This window comes from Eleginops maclovinus, chromosome 21 (assembly GCF_036324505.1).
Source record: "Eleginops maclovinus isolate JMC-PN-2008 ecotype Puerto Natales chromosome 21, JC_Emac_rtc_rv5, whole genome shotgun sequence".
In the NCBI taxonomy this organism is placed as follows: Eukaryota; Metazoa; Chordata; class Actinopteri; order Perciformes; family Eleginopidae; genus Eleginops; species Eleginops maclovinus.
In genome coordinates, this window is record NC_086369.1 from 12,191,933 (window position 1) to 12,214,619 (window position 22,687).

The 22,687-nt window shown below is 41.9% G+C and overlaps 1 protein-coding gene across 2 annotated transcripts in view; it reads left to right on the top strand.

The window, feature by feature from the left end:
- The window catches only part of arhgap29a (Rho GTPase activating protein 29a), a 31,422-nt gene continuing 8,735 nt past the window's right edge, over positions 1–22,687 (top strand). Inside the window, exons 1-12 of one of the 2 annotated variants that reach the window (XM_063912567.1) lie at positions 1–209; positions 1,444–1,858; positions 14,894–15,037; positions 18,139–18,235; positions 18,731–18,803; positions 19,291–19,351; positions 19,768–19,914; positions 20,768–20,832; positions 20,933–21,043; positions 21,148–21,228; positions 21,790–21,972; positions 22,464–22,601. In XM_063912567.1, the coding sequence (XP_063768637.1) occupies positions 1,543–1,858; positions 14,894–15,037; positions 18,139–18,235; positions 18,731–18,803; positions 19,291–19,351; positions 19,768–19,914; positions 20,768–20,832; positions 20,933–21,043; positions 21,148–21,228; positions 21,790–21,972; positions 22,464–22,601 (1,416 nt within the window). In that variant the 5' untranslated portion in view covers positions 1–209; positions 1,444–1,542. Of the gene's footprint in view, positions 210–1,443; positions 1,859–14,893; positions 15,038–16,830; positions 17,173–18,138; positions 18,236–18,730; positions 18,804–19,290; positions 19,352–19,767; positions 19,915–20,767; positions 20,833–20,932; positions 21,044–21,147; positions 21,229–21,789; positions 21,973–22,463; positions 22,602–22,687 lie in introns of those variants that run through there. The other variant, XM_063912568.1, reaches the window with a different exon arrangement.

Sequence of the window (22,687 nt, forward strand, 5' to 3'; positions counted from 1 at the left end):
ATCACAAGTTACAGCCCACATCACATGGAGAGAGGAGGCGATTCAACACAGTGAGCAGAGCAGGCAGTCGGGGTTTTGGATACGGCAGTGAAATAAAGGATAGCGCAGTCTTTGTGGATTATTTTGTCTTTCTCGAGACTGATCTTCGGCACTTTTTTCTGCTTTAGGATTTCTTTTCCCGGCTGACATGTTACAGGACCCTGCGGCAGGTGTGAAATTGAGTCATTTTAACATTTTGTCTGGGTTGCTACAAGAGCAATCTGTGGCTTATGAATACGTTTCCATCATGTTTACAGACAGAAAAGGCTACAGACGGTGTAACCCGCTGCGTAACGTCACTTTGATCTGTTGAAATGAACTTTTACACGAACTCTGTTCACAGTTAGCAGCTTACTTAAATGCGGACTTTTACTTGCAAATAGCCTTAGCGTTGCTTTTTCAGGAAACATTACTTAGAAACGTAACACGAGAGGGGTTATAACTTCAAAACACGACACATGTATTAGCCTACGTCCACAGAACATACTCAACGTTAGGATTGTTCTGTGAGTCTTCTAAACTAAGGTTCAACGCAAACGCCGACCGCGAACAAGCAGTCAGAAGAATCTGCCAAACTCAGTATTTTATGACGAAAACGTTTTTGAATGAGATTTGATAAACCGAATAAACTATCCAACCTCAATGACCCGACGGTCTTTATGAGGATTATGTATTGTTTTATACATCAATAAACTCAAACTTGTACGTTTGCCGATATTTAACCAGCAGTGTGGTGTTCACTGGTCACCTGTTCTGGGGAAGTGAACGACCACCTGTATTCTACTGTTTCCTCTACCATATTTTTTCTCCCAGCCACTTTATTTTTCTTAATTCAATGTTGGCTTGTATTTTAAATAACATCTTTGTAGTTTCATCCGATTCATTTAGGCAACATGTTCCAGTTCCACCCCAGCTAAAAACTGGTTTATCAGATTAGGTTTTGGGTTGTAATTGCTATCATTATTGTATTAGGTTCAAGAATGCTGAGGCTTGCTTAACACTACAACGACTACTTGATTTTCTTTCATCACACTTTGTTAAACACAGTCCACCTCTTGTGAAATATGGCAGCATTATCCAGGAACACACATAATTTCTACCAATGAACGCAATCCTTCAACATCCCTGCAGATTCATTCTTTTCATTTCAAGGGAATACAGGAAATCCACATGGAAACTGTTGTCAACAATTAAAGGAGAAAATCCTCAGAACCTTTTCTCAACACCTAAAAGAACATTCACAGTCAAACTGAAGCAGATTAAACATCACTCAAGTTGAACTTTTTTCCTGTGGGGGTGTAATTCCTGCCAAAACACATCTGGTAATGTGTCACACCTAAAACTGCCAGCGTTTGTAGTCCATACAGTTCTTCTCAGGATTATAACCTTCTCTCTCTTTGGCAGATTCCATGCTCACTGTTGTAGTGCAGTGTTGAGCCTGAGACAGAAGCTGTACTGCGGGATAACCGTCCCCAGGCCTGAGGGCCGTTGGACTAATAAGACATGCTGGCTGCCATGCTGCGCCAGAGCTCAGGTGGAGGAGGATCAGGAGGGGGGGGCAGCAGCAGCAGCAGCAGCGGTGGTGGTGGACCAAAAATCTCTCTAGGAATCTCCCGACTCTCCAGCTCCAGCCTGAGTCCAACAAGCCCTACCAACATGGGCCCCTGGGAGCCTGGCAGGGCCTCTAAGAGCGGCTTGGTCAGCTCGGAAAGCCAAGATATCCCTGCCTCAGACCCGATGTATATCATGCAGCTGGTCAGCGATGTGCGCAAGTTTGCTGATGTGCTTCTACAACTCAAAGAAGTTTTCAACTCCAATGGTATGTTTGGCATTAAGGGAACTACGCTCATTTCTACACGTTATATTCTGCCACACATGCCCATGTAACTAAACAATACGCTTTTGAGGTAATGTCTCATACCTAAAATGCTATTTCTGAAGTGTCTTTATCGGTAACTATGCTTTGTTGCCACAGCACTTGATTGTTATGGATGTGTGCTTTCTCATAAGTTCTACATGTGAGTGTTTCCATGTACTAACATGCCCAACATCTTGTTTTCCTGATACTTGTGATGACATGAACACATCACTGGGGTGACACTGCCTTGTCTGTTCGTTAATTATTATTTTAGGCTCACAAATAATTGAATGCGTACTCAGAATGAACTGAATTGTGGCAGTGTAGAGGGGTAAAAAGGGGAGTAGTGTAAGTACAGCCAAAGGGAATTATAACGGAACACAGCTGTCACTCAACCCTTGTGTACACACTGTTGCTTTCACCACAATGTACACAGTCCCAGGTCTCTCTGCCTGTTTTGTCCCGCCGCAGCCTTGGCTGCACGGTCAGTCAACCAGCCTTATCTCACTTTGAGTTTGGTTCGTGTCCTTTCTTGGTTCCGTCCTTACAGTTAGAAAACAGCCATTTACCTTTCACTGTAAAGGTTTTAAATTAGAGAGAGGTTTAATTCCCGCATGGTAAAGCATCTTTATTATTTTTGGTAAGCTTTTAAGTCATGCAACATGCCACAAATGATGTGATTAGTGAGACTAAAATACCCCGAAGGTTCGATCTTTTAAATGATGTAAATTAAACTGAACCACATGAAACAGCAACAGCATTCCAGCTGGAACTTTTGACGCCCAAGCTTTAAAAAAACCCTCTTAAGCCAGTCATTCATAGGCTTTTCTTTGTCAGTTATGAAATAGATCATTTCTAAACCACAGTGTGAACTTTAGAGACTTACTCCTGTCTGTTTATTTGTGTGGGCAGGCGGTTATTACATTCCTGCCATGGTATGTTTCTGTGTTGGCTTTTGGATCCGACCCAGATTTGTTAATCCCTATACCTGGTATAAAGGTCTAAATAAGATGAAGTGTAGGTGCATGTAGTGGTGGTGGTAGTACCCACTATCCCCCCGATAACCCTGTGCCTTGACACCCTAGCCCTGGAAAAAAGGAATCCCAGGCTTTGTTTTTTGTCTGAGGAGGTCAGTAAAGGTGCTTGACCTGGCTGGACATGTCGGCATTATAGAGAGAAGAGCTTGCAGCACGCACATTTTTAAGCTTGAGAGACTTTTCAGTGACCTGTCAGTATGCCAGGGATCAAAGCAGTATATCATCATGTGCAAGGGATCGACGTCTGCAGCTTTGAGTAACAGGAGAAAGCTTGGTTTGAATAAGAAATATACCTTGAGCTTCCATGGCTCCACAGTTACTGTCTCTGTGTCGGACCAAGTAGAGAATTAACAATCACAAATGATGTTGTAACTTTATTCAGTTTAGTAGCAGATTAATGAACGACAAAGCATGCACACACAGGTTCCTGCTGTGTGGTTGCATAGCTGTCATACTAGACATTTTGCCCCCGCTGCTTGTGATTAATAAACCGGTTTATAACTTGCGTACTCTCCAAATAACAATAGCAAGCATTAGACTGTTAGCAGAACTGTCGATTAGCCATCCTTGAATTGCTGTAAAAATAAACTCATGACGAACATAATTCAATAACTTTCAGCCTTAATGTAACTGCACACAATTTACAGGTCCAGTAGACACAAAGTTATGCAAATGCAGTCACAGTGATGCCAACACATGATTGTAAAGTGAAGTATTCCCATAAGAAGGCCTATTTTGGCTAAATGCAGGAAAAGGCCAATTTGGGAAAATAGGCTGTTTTTACGATGTAGAAAAAAGAGCGGTGAGGAAAGTAGCAGAGGCCATTGTGTCTCCTGGTCATTTTAAACTCCAGCATTGGGGAACATGTTTGACAAATTAGTGATTTTAACAAAGCTGCTTGGATTTTATTTTGTTGGTAATAGGATTGTCATTAATAAACGCCTTCACAGTGCCATTGTTAGGATTTAGCACTCTCTGGCTTTCGCAGAGCTTGCTAGCAGATTGTTGGGAGTCACTGACTTGTGCTGTGATTGGATGTGATTGAAATCCCCCCCCTAATTTATGGCCATATTATCTCTGCAGCGCTTCACAATAGTTCAAACCTCTCATTATCCTGGCCACTCGCTGAAACCTAAGGGAACCCTCCTTTTTTATACCACGCAGGGCCAATAGTCAAAGCAATATTCAGCTCAGAGCCTTGTACCCTTTCGCAACAGTGCCTGCATTCACAGTCAATGATGTGAGTCTGACACCCATTGTCTCAGCAGGCATCTGCAGACTAACATGCTGCTGCTAACCGGCAGCTTCTGCAGAAATGATACTTTCCCAAGTCAGGAATAGCCGTAGCCTGTGGGACTGACCCCTTGGGGTTTCTTCAGTCAGTTCCATGACAACGTTCTATTTATAAGAAAAATGTTTTTTTTCTAGCAATGCACATCAACCTTAAATGGTAATTATAATGCAGCTGCTGTTCGGCTGTGGCTGGGGGCAATGACGCATGACTGAAGAGATTGTTTATGTGCTTACATTGTTGTCAGGTCACCGTTGAAGTCTCTTCACAGCACTGTCAAACTGTGACGGATATTAACATTCTTCCCTTAGAGTTATAACCCTGTCCAGAAGGAAATGTCAGTAATTGGAAGGGATTACTCTTTGAAAAATTGGTCTGAACTGGGGTCACAGACAACTTTTGGACTTTGATGGTGAATGGCTCCTCTGTAGCTCTCCTTCATAAGATGAGTGTAGCAAACATCCAGCCAACAACAGAATGCTAAACTGTTGCTGTGTTCAAAGAGCTCTGCCGAAGATTTTTGTGCATTTCAAAACCTATTTTAAGCGCGAGGGTTCATTGTTGTGACTGACTTGGTCAGGTGTGTCATCAGTGTTTTCACGCTCTGAGGCTGTCAAGCAGGATGATGGCACATTTTGTGCGTCAGCTGCTTAAGAAGGAAACAGCACTTGCCAGCAATACAGTCAGTGAGGCTGAGGACAGGGCATTACAGAAAGGCTTTTTACATTCAGTGCTACACTTCACATAATGTGTGTATTATTATTTACTTAACATCTGATGTTGACATAGGTCTGATATCTTGGGTTCTTGAGGGATTTTTAATGGAGTTTTTGAGCTGCAGACCATCTTAAAATTGGATCACACCGGCCGTATTGGCAAATTAGACAAGGGGCATACAGTATAGTGAGGTGGCCAATGGCGCCTTGCCCATTTCCTACCCCGCTACCTCTGCAGTCCTTGCTCGGATCACACCCATCTACAAACTCAGCCTACATTTTGATCTCAATTACACACCTGTAAAGTTTCCGTGGTGACAAAATCCATTCACAGACAGAAAAAGTAACACCTGGCAGGATGTCAAAACTGCTTCTGTGGCTCTGTCTTCTACGGTAGGTGTGTCCATGTGCACATTTTGCCATGAGGACACACGCAAGCTCACAAGCTAGAACACAGTCATACGGACATACATTTGTTTTAAAATCATGTAATGGATGATTCAATTTTTATCTCCCATTCTCAATGCGTGTCAAACTTCCCAAACCTGATGGGCGCTCCCCCTCAGTGCAAAGATCCATCCTGCCAACTCCTTAATATTGCGCAATCCCAGGCATGCTGTCTAATAAGCATGGTTGTGGAATAATCATGCATTTGTAAGAGCTCCATCATCTTTAGTCATAGTTTTTAAATTGCCAGTGTTAATACTTGACTCGTATGGGGATATGAGTCATATTCCCTGATGTCAGCTGTGTGTTTTCACTTCCAGTTGTAAACAGTGTGTCATAAGTGTCCAGAGGTAATCAGTATGGCGGCTATCTCTTCACACTTATGCATGGTTTGGTTAATGATTAACAGGTTGCTTCTAAAAATGTATCCCAGGTGTTGCGTAATGTTTAATGACACTGTTATGTACCTGACTACGAGTTTCACTCTTGTGGCGCTCAGAGCCAAACATGTTTTTCTTTCAATAATTGGCATTGGTTGAAATATGCTGTAAAAAGATGTGGGAAAATGAGTGTCCTATTTGAAAGCCTGTTGAGTATTCTGCCTTAATGCTAAAGCTTTGTGGGAATGTGACTCTGGTCTGGGTCCTCAGAGAAAGCCACAATTCTATTTTAGCGATCTGTATTCTAAATCACCCCTTGTGAAATACCAGCCTAATTTTATCCCTACTTGGGCTTTTCACTAACCATTCCAGACCTTCTTAATGGCCGTTACTGTGCTCTGTTTAGACAGTCTATCCCACTGGGTCGGGGATCCACTGTAAAACATTGCAGCTTTCTTCTAGCCTCAAAAAGTTCCTTTTATGGTTCTTTTACTGTGCCCATAGTAAAAGCCACTGTAAATTATCCCAAGCACCAGACTACTAGGCTACCTTACTTTAAAGTTTTCCCTTTTAGATCAAGTTACATTCATGGTTTGAGAGTCTGGCACCTACATTTAATTTTCCAAAGATCTTTATTTAATCACACTGATCACTTATCTTGCTAATTAAGCTGCCTAGCAGGATATTACATTACTTTAATTGTTTTGGACAATCTTTGTTCAAAAGCACAGCTATTGTCTGAGCATTAGTTGATGGACTACTAAGGATATTGCTTGGGATTAAAGAGCAGGGAACTGTGACATATGGTAGGTCCAATTATCCTCTCTGCCTGAGGAAAGGGCACATTAAATCATATATTGCACAGAGCACCATCAGCTGATTTCAGATTGAACAATATGTGCAATTATGTCACGCTTGTATACAGGTGGCCAAACCATGTTGACTTGTCAAGTTTAATAGCCCAACTCCACTTGAAGATTTGTAAGTTGTTTTCAAGTTGTAACCCAAGGGAGCTCCCTCTCAGTGTGTCTCTCCCCTTCCTTCCCTCTGCTAAGATTTATGGTTATGTGCACTGTTTTTGTTCGGGCAGTTTTGTTCCAGGAGGCTGTCGATGTCTGCCACACACAAAGATAAAGCTTCAGGATTCCCACACAGTACACATGAGAAGCCAAGGATTGTGGGCTCTGGGGAAGGGTTGTACTTAGAGAAACTCTGTACTGGAGGCTTTGATATACTATATACAAAGTTGGAAGCTTTTATTCCAATTTTGAAGGTTGCTGTTTTCTTCATTATTCAGTATGGCAGATTTAACCAACACCCATATGGGTGTGTGATCAGAAGACCCTCATCCTTCTTGGATTAAGGCTTTGAAACAAAGATGGCAAATTGATCCTCTAAATAAGCTTAAGTAGCCCTAGAATATGTGCCCTCTTACCCTTCGTTGGATTAAGGTCTTCTAGAATCAGGCAAGTGGGACAAATTATTCACCCAACAATACAGTTTCGATACACCCTCAAGTACGGATGCCAAATGTTGTATTACATTATGAGCCACCTTTATGATTAATAACAACATTTATCATTAAGAGCCCATAACAAATATGACTTACTATACTTGTTCTGCCTGTTGTTACTAAGCAATCCCTTCTCAGATGTGTGCAGTGAGAGATCCAAAACATCACTGTGTGTTTGTAGCTGCGTTTAGGGAGTGTGCTTTGCATCAAAGCGCGCAGAAGAGTCAGTCATAGTGACCTGGTCATTGGGTGCAGGTGACAGGTGCTTTTCTCAGTATCAGCATGTCATCAAGCTAAGTAATGGGTTTTAGCATGCTGTTCTTGTCATATGGAAAACCACTTCACCAACTCTAACAGCACAGGCATTAACTGTGTTTACTCACGGCATGACGCAGGTATCCCAGCCTCCCTGTTCTCGAGTCATTCAGTGAGATTTTAGAAAATAGTTTTCATTCTTATACACATTTTTTAAAATCAATTTATTCAGGGATCTTTGTAATTCCATAATGGCCTTGTTTTTCCGGCCAGAGCCCACCTAAGGGCATGATTGCCTGGGTCAGCCCCATGGTGGGTGGGTGCAGCTCATCACTTGTTAAAGTCCAATGAAGCTGATGGGGGAGAGAGAAGGATAAACTGACACTGTCTTTGTCCACTACATTCTGAAGTTTAGTAACTCAGTTGCTGTGCTCAGTGAAAGGAACAGAGACCCTGTTTGATGTGAAGACAGACTGAGCGTGAAGCATAGCCAGGACCAATTGCAGTCTGTTCTGTTTTGTGAGACTCAAATTAGGTCCCATTGGGGTGTGGAAATGGCAGCGGAAGAGAGTGTAGCGACTGGGGTGTGATTGAACTTTCCAAAACATACAGCATACAAGCAACCATACCTTTTTTATCTCTCTTTTCTTTATTTGTATTTTTTTCTTTACACTTTATTGAGCCAGGAAGGTCCTATGAGACAGCTCTCTTTTCAGTTTGACATGCACACAAGCCAGAGTTTGTGCAAGATGTTTAAAGATATTCATGGAAGCGAAAACTTCTAGGGGGGAAATTATGTTTGGAAACGTGTAGTGCAAAGATGGGGCCCTTTGCAGGAGGCCCCTTGGCATTAGACATAAAGTACCTTCAACAGTACTGGCAGGTGTCAATCAGCATTACTTCCAAAGCCATGAATACCTTCACCCCCCCATGTATGGCCGGTGTCCACTCATGATGTTAATTGTAACCATGGTAAGAAACTAAACAGTGCGTTGTGCTCAAAGAAGGCACTTGTTTTTCTTGAACTCCAACTGGACCTATTGGTTGGCGCTATGTGTCATTTCTCTCAATTCCTCGTCTTATGAACATTAGAGAGTAAAATGCTTTGACAGTTATGAGAATACGTTTTTTAGTGCAAGCTTTCTTTCACACAAACCCATTCTCTCAGGATTAGGATGCTAGTAAAGCTAAACACTGTGCTTTTGTTCTCAATGCTGTGATTGCGCCGAAACCTCAGCCCCCTCACCTCCCAGTTCTGCCCCTTGACAGGTGTAGTAAAGGGGCCCATCTTTGTACTTTGTCAGACAGCTCTCCCACCTCCCACCTCTCTGGCCTGCTGATGTTCCTTTGCCTACATACACAGCTAGTGGAGCAAATGTAGTCCAAACAGCCTAATTCCTGAGCAGTTTGGCTGCCAGCTCGAGGTTGCACGGTGGGGGGATTTGCAGTTTCTCTTAAAGAAAGCATAGTTGGAATGCCAACCTTCAGAGCTTTGCATCAACAGTAGGCGGTGGTAGTGGTGGTGATGTGGGGGGGTTCTCGAGAGAGAAGGGTTGCCTGTCTTTCCTCCCTCTGACAGACAGCTCCAAAGATAAATGAAAAAGAGGGAAAAACAAATTCTTCCCTTCACTTTGGGAATATCATTTGTATGGGAACGACTAAAGAAAGAAATATCCAAGGATTAACGTGATCACTCCAAAAGGATCATGGGACATTTTACCAGTTTACCCTTTAATTATTAGGATAAATGGCTTCCTTATCAGATATTGATGGCCGAAGTTTAGGTTCATGTGTCCCTCTTTAAAAGTCAAACTTAATATCAGGCACACTATATCTAGGTATTCATTTTTGGTTTCCTGATTTACCAGCTAACAAGCCTGACTAAGGCAGTAGCCTACAGAGTGGAAACATAGAAGTCCCCCACATATGTGGAAGGTTCTGTGTGTCTAGACTAGGGCTCTTTTTTAAACGCCAACTCTTTGTGTATTAATTCATGGGGAAAAGCTTCAAAGGTGAAGCAACAGGGAATGCGTCGGTATGAGTATAGAAGTCTGGGAAGCGAAGTTCCACTGCCTTTTACCAGCTGCATGTAATCTGCTAATCCGTAGAGTGGACCACCGGTGGTCTGTCGACAGAGGTGGACTAGGGCCACTGACCAAAGGAAGTATTTAGGCGAGGGGGATATCAAGGGATGTGTGGCCACCCATTTCAGTGACCCTGCCCAAGTGTTAAAGGTTAAGTGGAGGCATTTTAAAGGACCTCCTTATACTTTGGCAAATAGTTCAAATTTAGATTGAAACAGTAAGGTCATTTTTTGCATTGTGCATATATACCATTTTCACCATAATCAATTAAAGGAGAATCCACTTGATCAAAACAAAAGGTCATGGAGTCACACCATGATTGATTATTAGACCCACATTTGTTTGCTGATCTTTCGAAAATAAAGTCAAGCCTCAAATAAGCCCCTTGAAACCGGGCCTGAATATAGCTTTTGATGAATAGAAACTGTCTTTAAAAGAACTGCCACCATAGAGTCCTATTGGGTTATTTGTGGGTAAATAGCTTGAATGTCCAGCTATGGTTTGACTCACTAGGACACAATGAGAAGTTTTAACATCGGTCAAGGCTAGCCTCTCCAACATCCTTTTTACCCCCCTCTGCCTTGAGCCGCTTCCATTTGATGGGACCTCTGCAGGCCCAGTTGTGACATGTTAAGTGATTTCACACTTGTTTTGTGGCAATAAGCACCCCCCCCCTCCCCCTTCCCTCAAATGTTTTGAAGCATAGATAATACATTGCTCCCATGATTTGCAATGCATGACTGAGCATAGCTAGGGCCAAAGCGAAAGGAATGTTGCCATGTCATATTGTGTCAGACCCTCGTGGAAGTTTTCGTGTTTCAAAGAGTCGAGCCAATGATGAACCTCAAACTGCAATGGCATTATTTTTAATCAGTGATGGCCTCTCACCACAAAAACATACTATATCTTGTATGGTAGCCTTCACGTGTATTGCATGCTGGAGTCTCAGCTAGTGTCTTTCAACAAATGCCTGATTATATCCTCTCTGAGTTTGTTTTTGATGCAATCAAAATGACTCATCCATTGAACAAACCTAACAGTACAAAGGATAACGAGCATAGTTTCCCTTTGGTAAGGACAGTACATGAATTCCAGGTGTGGCCTATTATTTTAACACTACTTTTGTGTATTGCACATAATGCAAGTCAGAATTGACACAACTGTTGCATGACTCCAATAGTTCCAATGTTGTTTTACTGCATGTTTTAACAGTTCTGCAAATGACCACGCTTGTCCATTGCTTCAACCAAGCAGATGAACATTGGACCTGCATAGCTGTGTATACTGGTGGGGTACCTGAGGCTGTGTACAATGTGTAGGCAAAACGTAACCTATTTTATTCCCTTTCTATACCTGATCATCAATATGAAATGTTATGATATGGGGTCAGAATGTTTTGGTATTAAGGTGTCATCTCGCTGGTGAATGATCTGACAATGTTTTCATTACGGATCCCCCTCCACCCCTCGCTCCTGCAACTTCTGTCCCCACTTCCAAGCAAGAGGCTGGAATGTCGGGTTTCCATGACGCTAATGAAGTAAAAACCTGGCAATGTGTTACTGGCAGCCTCAGAGCAGCTCCTGATCCGCGGCCTCCTTCTCATCGGGATCAGAGTCTGATCCCCCTGTAGCCTTCATTCACCAGGGCTTATTATGCCCAGGAATGTCTCTCACTCGCTCCTTCTCTCATAACCCCCACAGGAGCAGGGATGTGGGGTGCAGGGGTAAATTTGGGACAAATCCCAAGGGAGAGTACTACCCCAAATGACACACAACCCCCACCCCCCAAACTCACCTAAACTCCTCCCCTATCACTCCCTACAATCCTCCCACCGCTCACCATCTCGCATGGACAAAGACACACACACACACACACACACACACACACACACACACACACACACACACACACACACACACACACACACACACACACACACACTCCATTCCTTCTTTCCCGTGCAAAGTGAAAAGCTGCCGTTGTGATTTATTGTTCCATAAATGCTTCATGTGGCAGGCCCATGAGGCGACTAACCCACTGTTTGCTAGTGGCCCCAGGGACAATAGTGGGTTTTCGGCACTCAAACAATTCCTCCTGCAAATCTTAGTGGTATTCACTGGGTTAAACAGAAAGCTTCTCCCAGCAGCTTGTTTGTTTTTCAGTTTTCAGACTGATCATATTTGGAAATTGAGACATGTTCTGGTATTGCAACTTTTTTTTCACCAAATGTGAGTTTCATTTTGTTTCACCGCGTCGTAAACACGACAATACCTCAGCTGAAACAAAATGCACTAGTCAGATGTTCCTTTTACCACCCCTCCCTGGTGGGAACGAGTCTTCTTCTCTTTGTTCCTCTCGTGGAATGGCAGTTGAGGGGTTAAATAATCAGTCTCTGTACATTATCCTTGGTCCTGCTGGGCTGGTGGACGCAACCATAATGTCTTGCTAATTAGCCTCCATTTAGGATGGTCCAATAGGCCACACAACCTCCATTGAAGACTGAAGCCCGTGGAGCTTTGCAAAGGAAGACCCTCTGTCTCGTGGGCATTCATGGTTTAGGCTTGTCCTTAATAAACCTCTAGCATGCCCAAGCTTGATGCATCCAAGACTTTCAATTCAGTTACTCTGTCGATGAATGGGGTGTATAGCCTGTGTAGGGATGATTTAGACCAATGTGTGTATTTTGTCATTGAAAGGATTATGTCCATAAATGGGATCTAAACTGACCAGGACCAATTAGGGGAGTAAGAATTGAAGCAGTTCATTATAAACGTTGACCCTTATCAAATGATAGTGGGTCAGGGTTCATGTTCACAGTTAATGCAAAACATATAGTTAATGGTTATATTTTATATATTTCTTAAATCTAAAATACTGGTGATTTTTTTTGTTGTTGCATTAACTCGATCTTGATGATGTGACCGAAATGACTTAGCACCATCTTTCTCCTTTAGGAGTTAACTCAGGGCTGATGAATACAGCCATTTTCATCTTGTATAGTAATCCAGACGACCAACAAAGATAATAACCCCCTCTTTACCCATGTGCTTTGATTATACAGAAGTATTGAGTCAGTTTGAGGTGAGTTCCGCCAGGAGCACACCGCTGGCTCTTTTCCTGCCTCGTGGGGATTTGGGCAGCAGAAATAAAAGGCTGAGAAGCTTTCATCATCAAAAAACACTAGATCCTTGGCAATAGAAGGAACTGTGCCTGACATTTGATGAAGATGGATTAAAAGGGTTGCTATGGTGAAGGATAGCACTCTCCAGGTCCTGAAGCTTTTGGCAAGCTAGAAGCAACAGGGCGTGTTGGCATGGAGTAGTTCATGTGGTAGTGGAATTGTCTGGGATTTGTTGCTTGTCTTATGTAATCATTTAGGTGTGTCCTGGGATTTCAAGCAGTCAGTTTTACCAGGTTTGTGTGTGGAGATTTCACAAGTGCTTGATGTTCACCTGGAATTGCCTTGTGACTTACTTTCAGTGTTGTTTCCCTGGGTTGCCCCTTTTAGTCAATCACTCAACTCTCAGGGTTTATGTTAAGTGGTTCATTGTTGATTTGTAGGGTGTGCTGATTAGCTGCATTGAAGTCATCAGTAAAGTAAGGCCATTTGGCACATAATGAATGTTGTGTCTCATTCATTAAGAGAAAACGGAGTCGGCCAATTGAGGCTTGGACATTCTATAGCTTCTTCTTTACAGTTACCGAGGGAATTGTCTTCTTCATACCATTTTGTGTGATTATTGTTGTGACCTGTTGGGCAACGTCAACCTGTCACTCTCTGGTCAGTTGGCTGGATTTCCGGGTCAGGACTCAGATAAGCATTGTCACACAGTCCCACCATTATTAGCCCCACTGGCGGCACTATTTGTCCCTCTCCAAAAAGAGGCCTAATGAATAAAAGAAAAAATGGGAGACAGCTAAAGTCTTTCTGATCCCCCTTTCATGAAGGGGTAATCCAGGGGTGATCGTCAGCACAAAATGTGGCTTTGACAGCCTGTTCCATTCTTTGTGTGTGTGTGTGTGTGTGTGTGTGTGTGTGTGTGTGTGTGTGTGTGTGTGTGTGTGTGTGTGTGTGTGTGTGTGTGTGTGTGTGTGTGTGTGTGTGTGTGTGTGTGTGTGTGTGTGTGTGTGTGTGTGTGTGTGTGTGTGTGTGTGTGTGTGTGTGTGTGTGTGTGTGTGTGTGTGTGTGTCTTTGTTAAAGAGGATATTGCCTAATTTTCGCATGTGAATATAATAATCACATTTAAACATCAACACAACCTGAGCCAAGCAGCCTACTATGTATTTATTGTGATTACAGTTTAGGACAGGAACATATTTTAGTCAAATTGCCAATATTGTGTGTCATTTTTGAGTATGTCCCCTTTCACTCTTGTATGAGTCATCTTTGTTAAGTGAGTCATTCTAGCTCTGTCAGAACCCTTTCACAATATCCCATAACACTAACATTTAGTAGTAGTAAAAAAAAATCCTTTCACCATAACTCAGGTAATCATTTATTTGTTGTTCTTCATGACCTCATTCCTCAACAATGTCAAGATGTTACCTGATAGCAAAGTGCGTTTTGTCCCTTTTGTTAATGGCCGTGACTCAATGTTAGTAAAGTCACCTCTTGTACATAAAACCACATACCTGACATACCAGGTTTTCTTTGGTTAACTGACTAACGTACTGCTGATTGCAGAAAGAGGATAGTAAGTTATGTTTAGTTATGCACTGGGCTTTCAGGTCAGCACTCTTTTATGTGTAGGTTTGCTGAGTTGTGTGCAATCCCTTCACCGTCTCTGCTTTATGGTGCAGTTGCCTAGACAGACAGTAGTCTGACGTGGCTGCCATGGTCACTCTTTCAACCAACAAGGCTGGAATGTCATTGAGTAATACTTTTTTTCCAATGAGGTTGCATGATTCTCGTAAAGCAGGAAGATTTTTTATAAAGCTGGGTTTAATATGTATTTTGCTCAGGTTTAAAAGCAGACGATACATTGCTGTGCTTCAGTCCCCTAATAAATGTTTTATCAGGCTCAAGACACAATTCTTATCATCAAATGGTGTTGGGAAACAACAATAATATGTACAACAGCATGTTGTGTATATGTACAACAGATAGTTTATAATCTAGATCTAATAAAATATCTCTTATTACATTGTGACTTCAGCTCCATGATGTTGTTAATGATCCTTCGTCTCCACAATACAGCCAATCTGTGCTTATTAAAACATGGAATAAATGCAACATACATGAAAATCAGTTTGTACTGTTTATAACTTTTCAGAGCACCAGGACTGCCTCCATCATGCGGTGCACGAACGTCTCGGGGAGTTGCTGCGAGTCCTGAAGGCTATTATCAGCAAACACCAGAGCCTCAACTCGGTGGACATCCTCAGTACAGCAGGAACCGTCATCGCCACGGTCAAAGGTGAGCGATGATGAGCAGATCTTCCTTAAACTGACACACACACACACACACACACACACACACACACACACACACACACACACACACACACACACACACACACACACACACACACACACACACACACACACACACACACACACTGCTTTCCTGTAAAACATACCAGCCACTCCTCCACTCTTCCTTTGGTCTGTTTTCTGTCTCTTCTTATCTAATCCCCCCTTTTCCGTGGAGGTTTTTTTCTCTCCTGGATGCATGTCCTCTCTCTCACACTGTCTTTTCCAATACAAGTCTTAAAAAGAACTTCCCAGGGAATGTTTCGGAATATTTCTCTTAAAGCTTCAAAGCAATGCAGTCCTTCAGAAGTCAGTCAAATGCTTAGAAAGCAGCAGCATGTGTTTCAAACCCCATACAGAGAGTAAGAAAATTATATTTGGGAGTCAGATACATGATTCAAGAAGCAGAGAGAAGCGGGTGTCCTTTGTGCTTTGTCTGCCAGTCCAGAGGGAACTACACAGAGGAATCCTATTCAATCTCTCATTTTCTGAGATTATGATCTGGCATGCAGGTCAATTCTTAACTTGGCTGCCACACAAGAATCCCTTGAGTATACCTCGTCTCAATTTGCATTGCAAAGAGAGGCAAAGAGGGGCACAGAGGGGCTGCCTAGCTCTTTGAAAAGCTTTCACTTAAGAAGGACTAGTGACATGTTGAAGAGAAAAAAAACCTGAAGATGCTCTGTGTATGAATGTGCACCTTCAAGGCAAAATTGGGATTAGTCCTCAAATACATGGCTGTGTGTAGACATGTATGCCATAACACAACTATCGGGTGAATGCAAATCAAGCTATGGCAAGAACCTGATTATTTCTGTGGCATTTAATCATGTTGGTGTAAAATAGAGCAACAAAGGAAGATGTTTTTTTATTAGAATGCCTTCGATTTGATAATGAAGGTACTACTGACGCCTTTGATTTGGTGAAGGTTTTAAGTTCTTATTCTGTCTTATTAATAGCACTGGTTAAAGGACCCTTTTGAAAGTGCTATCTCAAAACAGGTGTGAATGATAAATGGCAAACATTGTTAACAGGTCTAGCATTTACAGTAGCTATGATTATTTAGTCTTCCTATAACTATGTGCAGTGATGCTTGCTATTATCTTTAGTGCCACTAGGTGGCCAGCACAGCTCAATTCTAATCTTGACCCTCACACAGTGACAAGGTGATATCAGCTGTGCACACCAATATTTGTCACTATCAGCTATCAAAGCTGCTGATTTTACCTGAAGATGTAAAATGAGCTTATGCTGACATTAATGGAGGACAGTCATTTGATCTTGGGGTTTTCTTTGTTCTGGTCGTGATTTGAATGCTAAAAAAAGATCAACAGCAAGGATTCTCTTAGACGTATAAGAGAACCATGTGAATCACATTCCAAGGTATAAAAGCTTGAGGAAATAGATGTTCATACAGAGTTTTGTCACTTCCTCTACCCTGGGACACATCATATCGATTCATAAGTGTAGTTGGTACATCCTAAAATTATTCTTTATTTGAGAAAAAGTTCCTCCTAGACCTGAGTTTTGCATAAACCTTGCAGCTGACGTGTTTCAAGAGTGTTGTGCATTTCCATTGAAACAATACCATTTTTCCACGATGATGTAACTTCCACGATTGGACCACTGGTTGGGGCCTAAGCGAGTAGTGGCATTGTATTCCAGCAAGCCTCAGGATGTCCTGTTGGGGGTAGGGGTTGGACCAAAGAGGAGATGTAACGGCAAAAGAGAGCTCTGTGATTCGAATAGTGGTGGCTACAGTAGCTGTCCTGGGATCGACAGAGGCTCCCAGGGCCCCATGGACACCGGACCCCTTTTTGGATCACTTTTGCTTCTTTCTGACAGAATCCTAACACTTCCTGAGCCTGTGACTGAGAGAAGAATTTGTTTACGTTGGATTTGTTTTTGTTGAGTGACCTTTTTGCTGGATAGAGGAACATGCTATTGGACCCAATTTAAAAATAACTTGTGTGGTTGCATCTTTTGGGTGTTTGGACCGAAACGTCACCTCACATTACGGTGTACTGTTGAGTTATCAAGACGGCTAAGCTTTAACTGAAAATATTAGGAACTTGTGAGGTGAGTATTTGGTAGTTTGTCAATTATTGGCACAATATACTTCTAGGACAACTCTTTCCAAAATATCTGAAAGCTACTGAGGAAGAATCTTAGTATTTGGAAGGCGTTGGTACAGTAGTTGGATGCCTTTCAACTTTCAAGGACTTGGCTAAAGATTTATGATTGCAAGATACTGTTTAAAGTTTACCTCAAGGATTTAGGAAAGTATTCAAGACAAGTTGAAGGTTTAATCTTCCCAGCTTGAGTTTTTTTAGGGATCACAAAATAAACTTTTCAAAAAAAGTCTATGCTAAGCTTAATGAAGATAACTAAACACAGTGGATGTTCTATTTAAAATGTCTGCCCTGTGAGTCTTTGAACTCGAGAGATCCCCATTGTTCTAATGGAAAGGAAAGACTGAGGAAATCATGGAGGCAGCGGAATGGTCTGTGACATCACTGATTTATTGCTTGGTGTTTAGGCTCATTTTCTGAGCATCTCTCTCCAAGTTTATTTTCTCTTTGCTCAGTCAGGACAGGAAGTTTATTGTGAAGACTGATTACAGCCGCATTTACTCTGGTGTTTTTCCCCCTTTCTGTCCTCAGTCATCACTGTGTTTAAACTGAAAGCAGGAAACTACTGCCTTTGCAGATTACAGCCAAATATATACACATGCAGTCTTTGCTTATCTGTTCTGATTTAAGTCACAACGTCGATTTTGGATGTCGGCAAGGGAACCTTTCATTTTAAAATCTCTGCGCATTTGAGATATGAAGTTAATTAGCTCCCAGTGTGTTTTGAAGAGCACAGCATGACTCAAAATACATTTTCACTGACTCCATACTTGACTCATGCACAGGAGGATGAGTCACACCATGCAGATCATAGCTCAGACACGGCTACATCAATGGTGCTGGTGCAGGACGTCTCCAGAATGATGGGTTTAGGTTTGCTCCTACTCAGTCCTTCTTATTCACTTTTTGACAGGGGTGAACTTTAAGGAGGTGAACGACGAAAACAAACAGAAGCTTTTCGGAGAGATCTACACTGCTATTGACACATTGGCGTTCACCTTTGGCAATGTGTAAGTATAATCTAATAACTGTGATTTAAAATTCCATGGCTCATTTCACTTCTGTAATGCTAATCACATGGTGTTTATATAGCACATTGTAAGCAGAAAATAAAGAGGAGCATAAAAGCTGAAATAAAGGACCATAGTCACAAAAAACAATAGAGGTAAAATGGAAAAAGATCAAACTTAAAATAGCCAACCAAAAAAAGGCAGATGGAACCAGATAATACATGAAGCACTACATATATTTCTGTGTAAATACCAGGGTAACACATGTGTTGTAAGTTTGCCATATTAAGTGAAATGGGCACTGCTTTAGACCAAAAAGCTTGACCTATGCTGGAGAATAAAACTCAGTACATCTTGGCCTTTGCTGCATTTATTTAGACCATTATTTAAGTTATCTCTTAAAACTAAAGCATTTACATATTCCTTGATGATTTCTCTGATCAATTCCACGTCTTCCGATCCAGTTTATTAATTTGTGTTTCTGTTTCCCTGCAGAGTGTCTGACTTCCTTATGGGAGATGTAGAGAATGGATCAGTGTTGGGGCTCCCCCTAACTAAAAGAAGCAGGGTAAGAAAAGTACAATATCTATGTTGTGTTGTGTCCATCATCACAACCAAACAAATGATGCGTCATCGAATCGGCACTAACCACCTTCGAGAACTCCACTAGGCATCAAAAATCAAAGCGCTGGTATTGGAATATTTATGAAGCCCCCATACTTAAAAATAAATGTATTGTTATTCCTTTGGCTGTACTATTAACGGCAGGATGTGGCCTTCATCCCCTGAAAACTAAATGTTCAAAATTACCCAGGAGAGTTCAGGGGTTAAGTGAGCGCTTGCTGTTTGACGCATGTTCCGAAAATGGTTCCTGCAGATGATGAATTGATGCTATGAATTGCTGTTTTCCGGCTGAAGATTTCTAAACAGCTCTAAAGAGGAAGTCAAGGTTCCGATAAGGCATGTTTTAAGTAGCAATGTGACTGTGCTTCAAGTAGGAAATGCCTTCCCACCTTCCCATTGTGGATCATTTTTTTCATCTGTCTGTTTTTCAGTCTTTTGAGAACCTCTCTGTGGAATCTGGAGGATCCGGTCCTGAGAAAGATGATCCGCCAGGTGAGACGGATCTCTTTAACACACAGCTACTGTACTCTGTTGTTGCTCGGTGAAAGTGTGAGGGCAACCTAATGCTGGCAGGATTTTGATAAAAAACGGATATACAAATCAATCGAAGCTGATCTACTGTTGCTGCTCTGTAACTGCCATTGTAGGGTTATGAAATAAGAGCATAACTTGCTTTAAAGCCTTGATTACCAGTCATCCCACTTCAACAACTTATTAATACACCCAGCAATTAGTCTACTGTCAGCATTACCTATCCTCAAGTGGTATTAGCTAATACCGCAGGGTCAGCGTGGGCTTTTCTCCTCTGACTCACAGGTACAGATGATAACTAATGTTTGTAGCACATCCAGCAGGGCGGATTAGCCTGATGCATGGGGGTTGTTTGATCACTTTTTTTTTTTTTACAGGGCTCTCTCTGCCGGTTCGGGCAGAAGAAGTGGACAGGACACTGCAACGACAGGACAGCGGGGTGGAGTCAGCTTTGCTCTACGCCAAGGCCTGGTCCAAGTACACCAAAGAGCTGCTGGCGTGGGTGGAGAAGCGTCTCAGTGTGGGTGAGTTGTGGTACAGCATTTCTGACATGTAGGGGAGGAAGCACATTATTAGCACCCATCACGCTGACAAAAGTCAGCTGTCAGGTCTTAAGTGTCATGGACCGTGTACTTAACTTGAGTACTTCATGACATACTTCTGGTTAGTCATGTCGAGGAATCTTAAAGAGATGTTTTGTTGTACAGGTCATGCACATTGGTGGTTTTAAAAAAACAACGGGTTGGTCATTGTTATGAATAATTAAACCAATGATTGGGGAAAAAAAAATTTCCTTTCAAAAATGTTCCATTTAGTCCTTATGTCGCCTTATTGAACACAAACTTTTACAATGATTTTTTATTTATTACTTATTTATTTTCCTGGGTTGTGAAAGCTGACCTGGGATAGAAGGTGGCTAAACATTTCCCAATAATAATAAGTCCAAAATGCTGTGATTAGGATTAATTAGAGCGCCTATTTCCTGAGAATTTGTTCTTAAAAACCTGAGCTGGACCTCAAACAATGAAGGCTTATACAGGCTCAAGGTTGAGTGTACGGTGTGAAAGCTTTGTTTGTGGATCTGGTTAATGAATGGTTCCAGTCAACACAGTGACACAAAGCACTCAGTCAAGCTGTACAGTACATTTGTTATCAGGCAAACATACATGCTGACTGTTTAACACATTTACTTTGGTTAATGCTTTATCTACTGATTCATTTTATAGATTTCTCTCATGGCACAAGGACATTGTGTGATTTAATGAGAAAATGCTTAAATTGTTTTTAGTTACTGTTGTTTTTAAGGAAGATTGAACAGCTGATACACTGAGCGCACTGTATTCTGGTATATTTAACCTAAGTTTTGACTGTTTTCAGATATTGAGTGTGCAAAGAGTTACGCCAAAATGGCTGAATCTGCCAAGACGCTTGCAAGTCAACAGGTGAGCAGATTTTGCAGCTGACTTCTTGCACTCACAGAAAATGTGCTGCCACATTTTGGCTGAAAGGGACTGACAATAAAACATTCTCTTCTCATTTAAGGAATTCATGCCCTTCCGTGAGATATACACAACCGCTTTCAAAAATGACATCGAATACAGCCAGCTGGTACTTCACACCGCAGCAGTACTCCAAAGCAACAAATTCATACAGGTAATCAAACCGATGCACTTCTGAACTGGGACTTTGGTTGTATAATGGAGACAAGAGGACTTACTGACTGTGTGTGGTGTGGGGGTTTATTCATTTCTTTCCAGCCTCTCCAGGCCAGAAAGAATGAGCTGGACAAACTACGAAAAGAGGTCAAGGAGCAGTGGCAAAGAGAGCAAAAGAAAATGGTGAGTCTATTGCCAGAAGGGCTGCATTCTGTGGAGGGCCACACACAGATGCACACAGAATCTAAAGATGTTTACTGACCTGGGGCCCCGGTTCAAGGGTGCTCTTGAAATGCCTGTGCTTAATATATGCATGCAAAGAAAACAAATGCTTTTTTTTGCATTCAGTAAACCAGGACAATAATTATTTTCTGACCTTTGACAGAAAAATAATGCTAAGCTAACAACAGAAAACACCCCAAAAGTAAATGATATGAAATTTACAAATCAATGAATATTAAGTTTTAATGTTAAGTTCCAATAGTTAAGCTTCCACATCTTGAAATACTTATCTTTAATGGTTGTTAAGTCATTATTTCATATTCGTTTTTTAGTTGAAAGAGGATTTCATAACAGGTTTATGTTAGCATTATTGGACGGATGGTATTTTTGAGATGCATTGTAAGAAAGAAAAGAAAAGACAAGGTCAGCCACTCGACTGTTATCAGAGTCTGTATGTGCAGTATGCATGGTATTATGTTTGTTTGCATGTGTACTATGAACTAAATGTGTGCGTGTCTACAGAATGAGGCAGACAGTGCTCTGAGGAAGGCTCGGCTGCTGCAGGCCCAGCGGCATGAAGAGTACGAGAAAGCCAAGGTGTCCACTAGCCGCCTGGAGGAGGAGCACATCGTAGGTGGAGGAGGAGCAGCCACAGCCAAACAGCTAGAGAAGAGGCGGAGGCTGGAGGAGGAGGCCCTGCAGAAGGTACATCACCTCACTCGGGCCTGTAGCTCTTTCTTAGTGGTACATTATATATTTCTGTTGGCCCTGAACATAATCCTGGGTTTCTATACTCTTTGGACATTTATTGGACATTGAAAGTAATGAAAGACAGAGAAGGTGTAAAAAGGATTCTGGGTCAGAATCAAAAATGTATACCATAGCCACAAAGCAGGCTCCCTAGTCAAACTGCATACAGTCAATTAAACTGTAGCTTGCCTTTTTATAAATTACAAAAAAAACACACACAGGAATCCGGTCCAGACAAATGACAATAATCGTATTATTTGTTCATCAAATAAATAAACATAAGGGGATTTCTCTCCAGTAACACTATCGATGGCAGATCATCTCTTGCGCTTCAATCTTGGTTCATCAACGTCAGACCAAGTGGTTTACAGCAGATATATCTAAACTTAATCCAGGTTTAAATTGTGATCAGAGCGAGAAATGCATTTTCTCCCTTTTTTCATCAGGCTGAGGAAGCAAGGGAGCACTGCAAAGCGTGTCAGATTGATGTTGGGGACAAGAGAGTCGATCTGGCCAACAACAAGAGTGAGATCATCACTCAGATACGAGAGATGGTCTCCCAGTGTGACCTCACCCTCAAGGCTGTAAGTTCCATTCTACGTGTTAATTTTAAATGTGGACCCACTTAAATTAGGATTCCCCGGTTGATGTCGCTTGCTCCTTGTTTCAG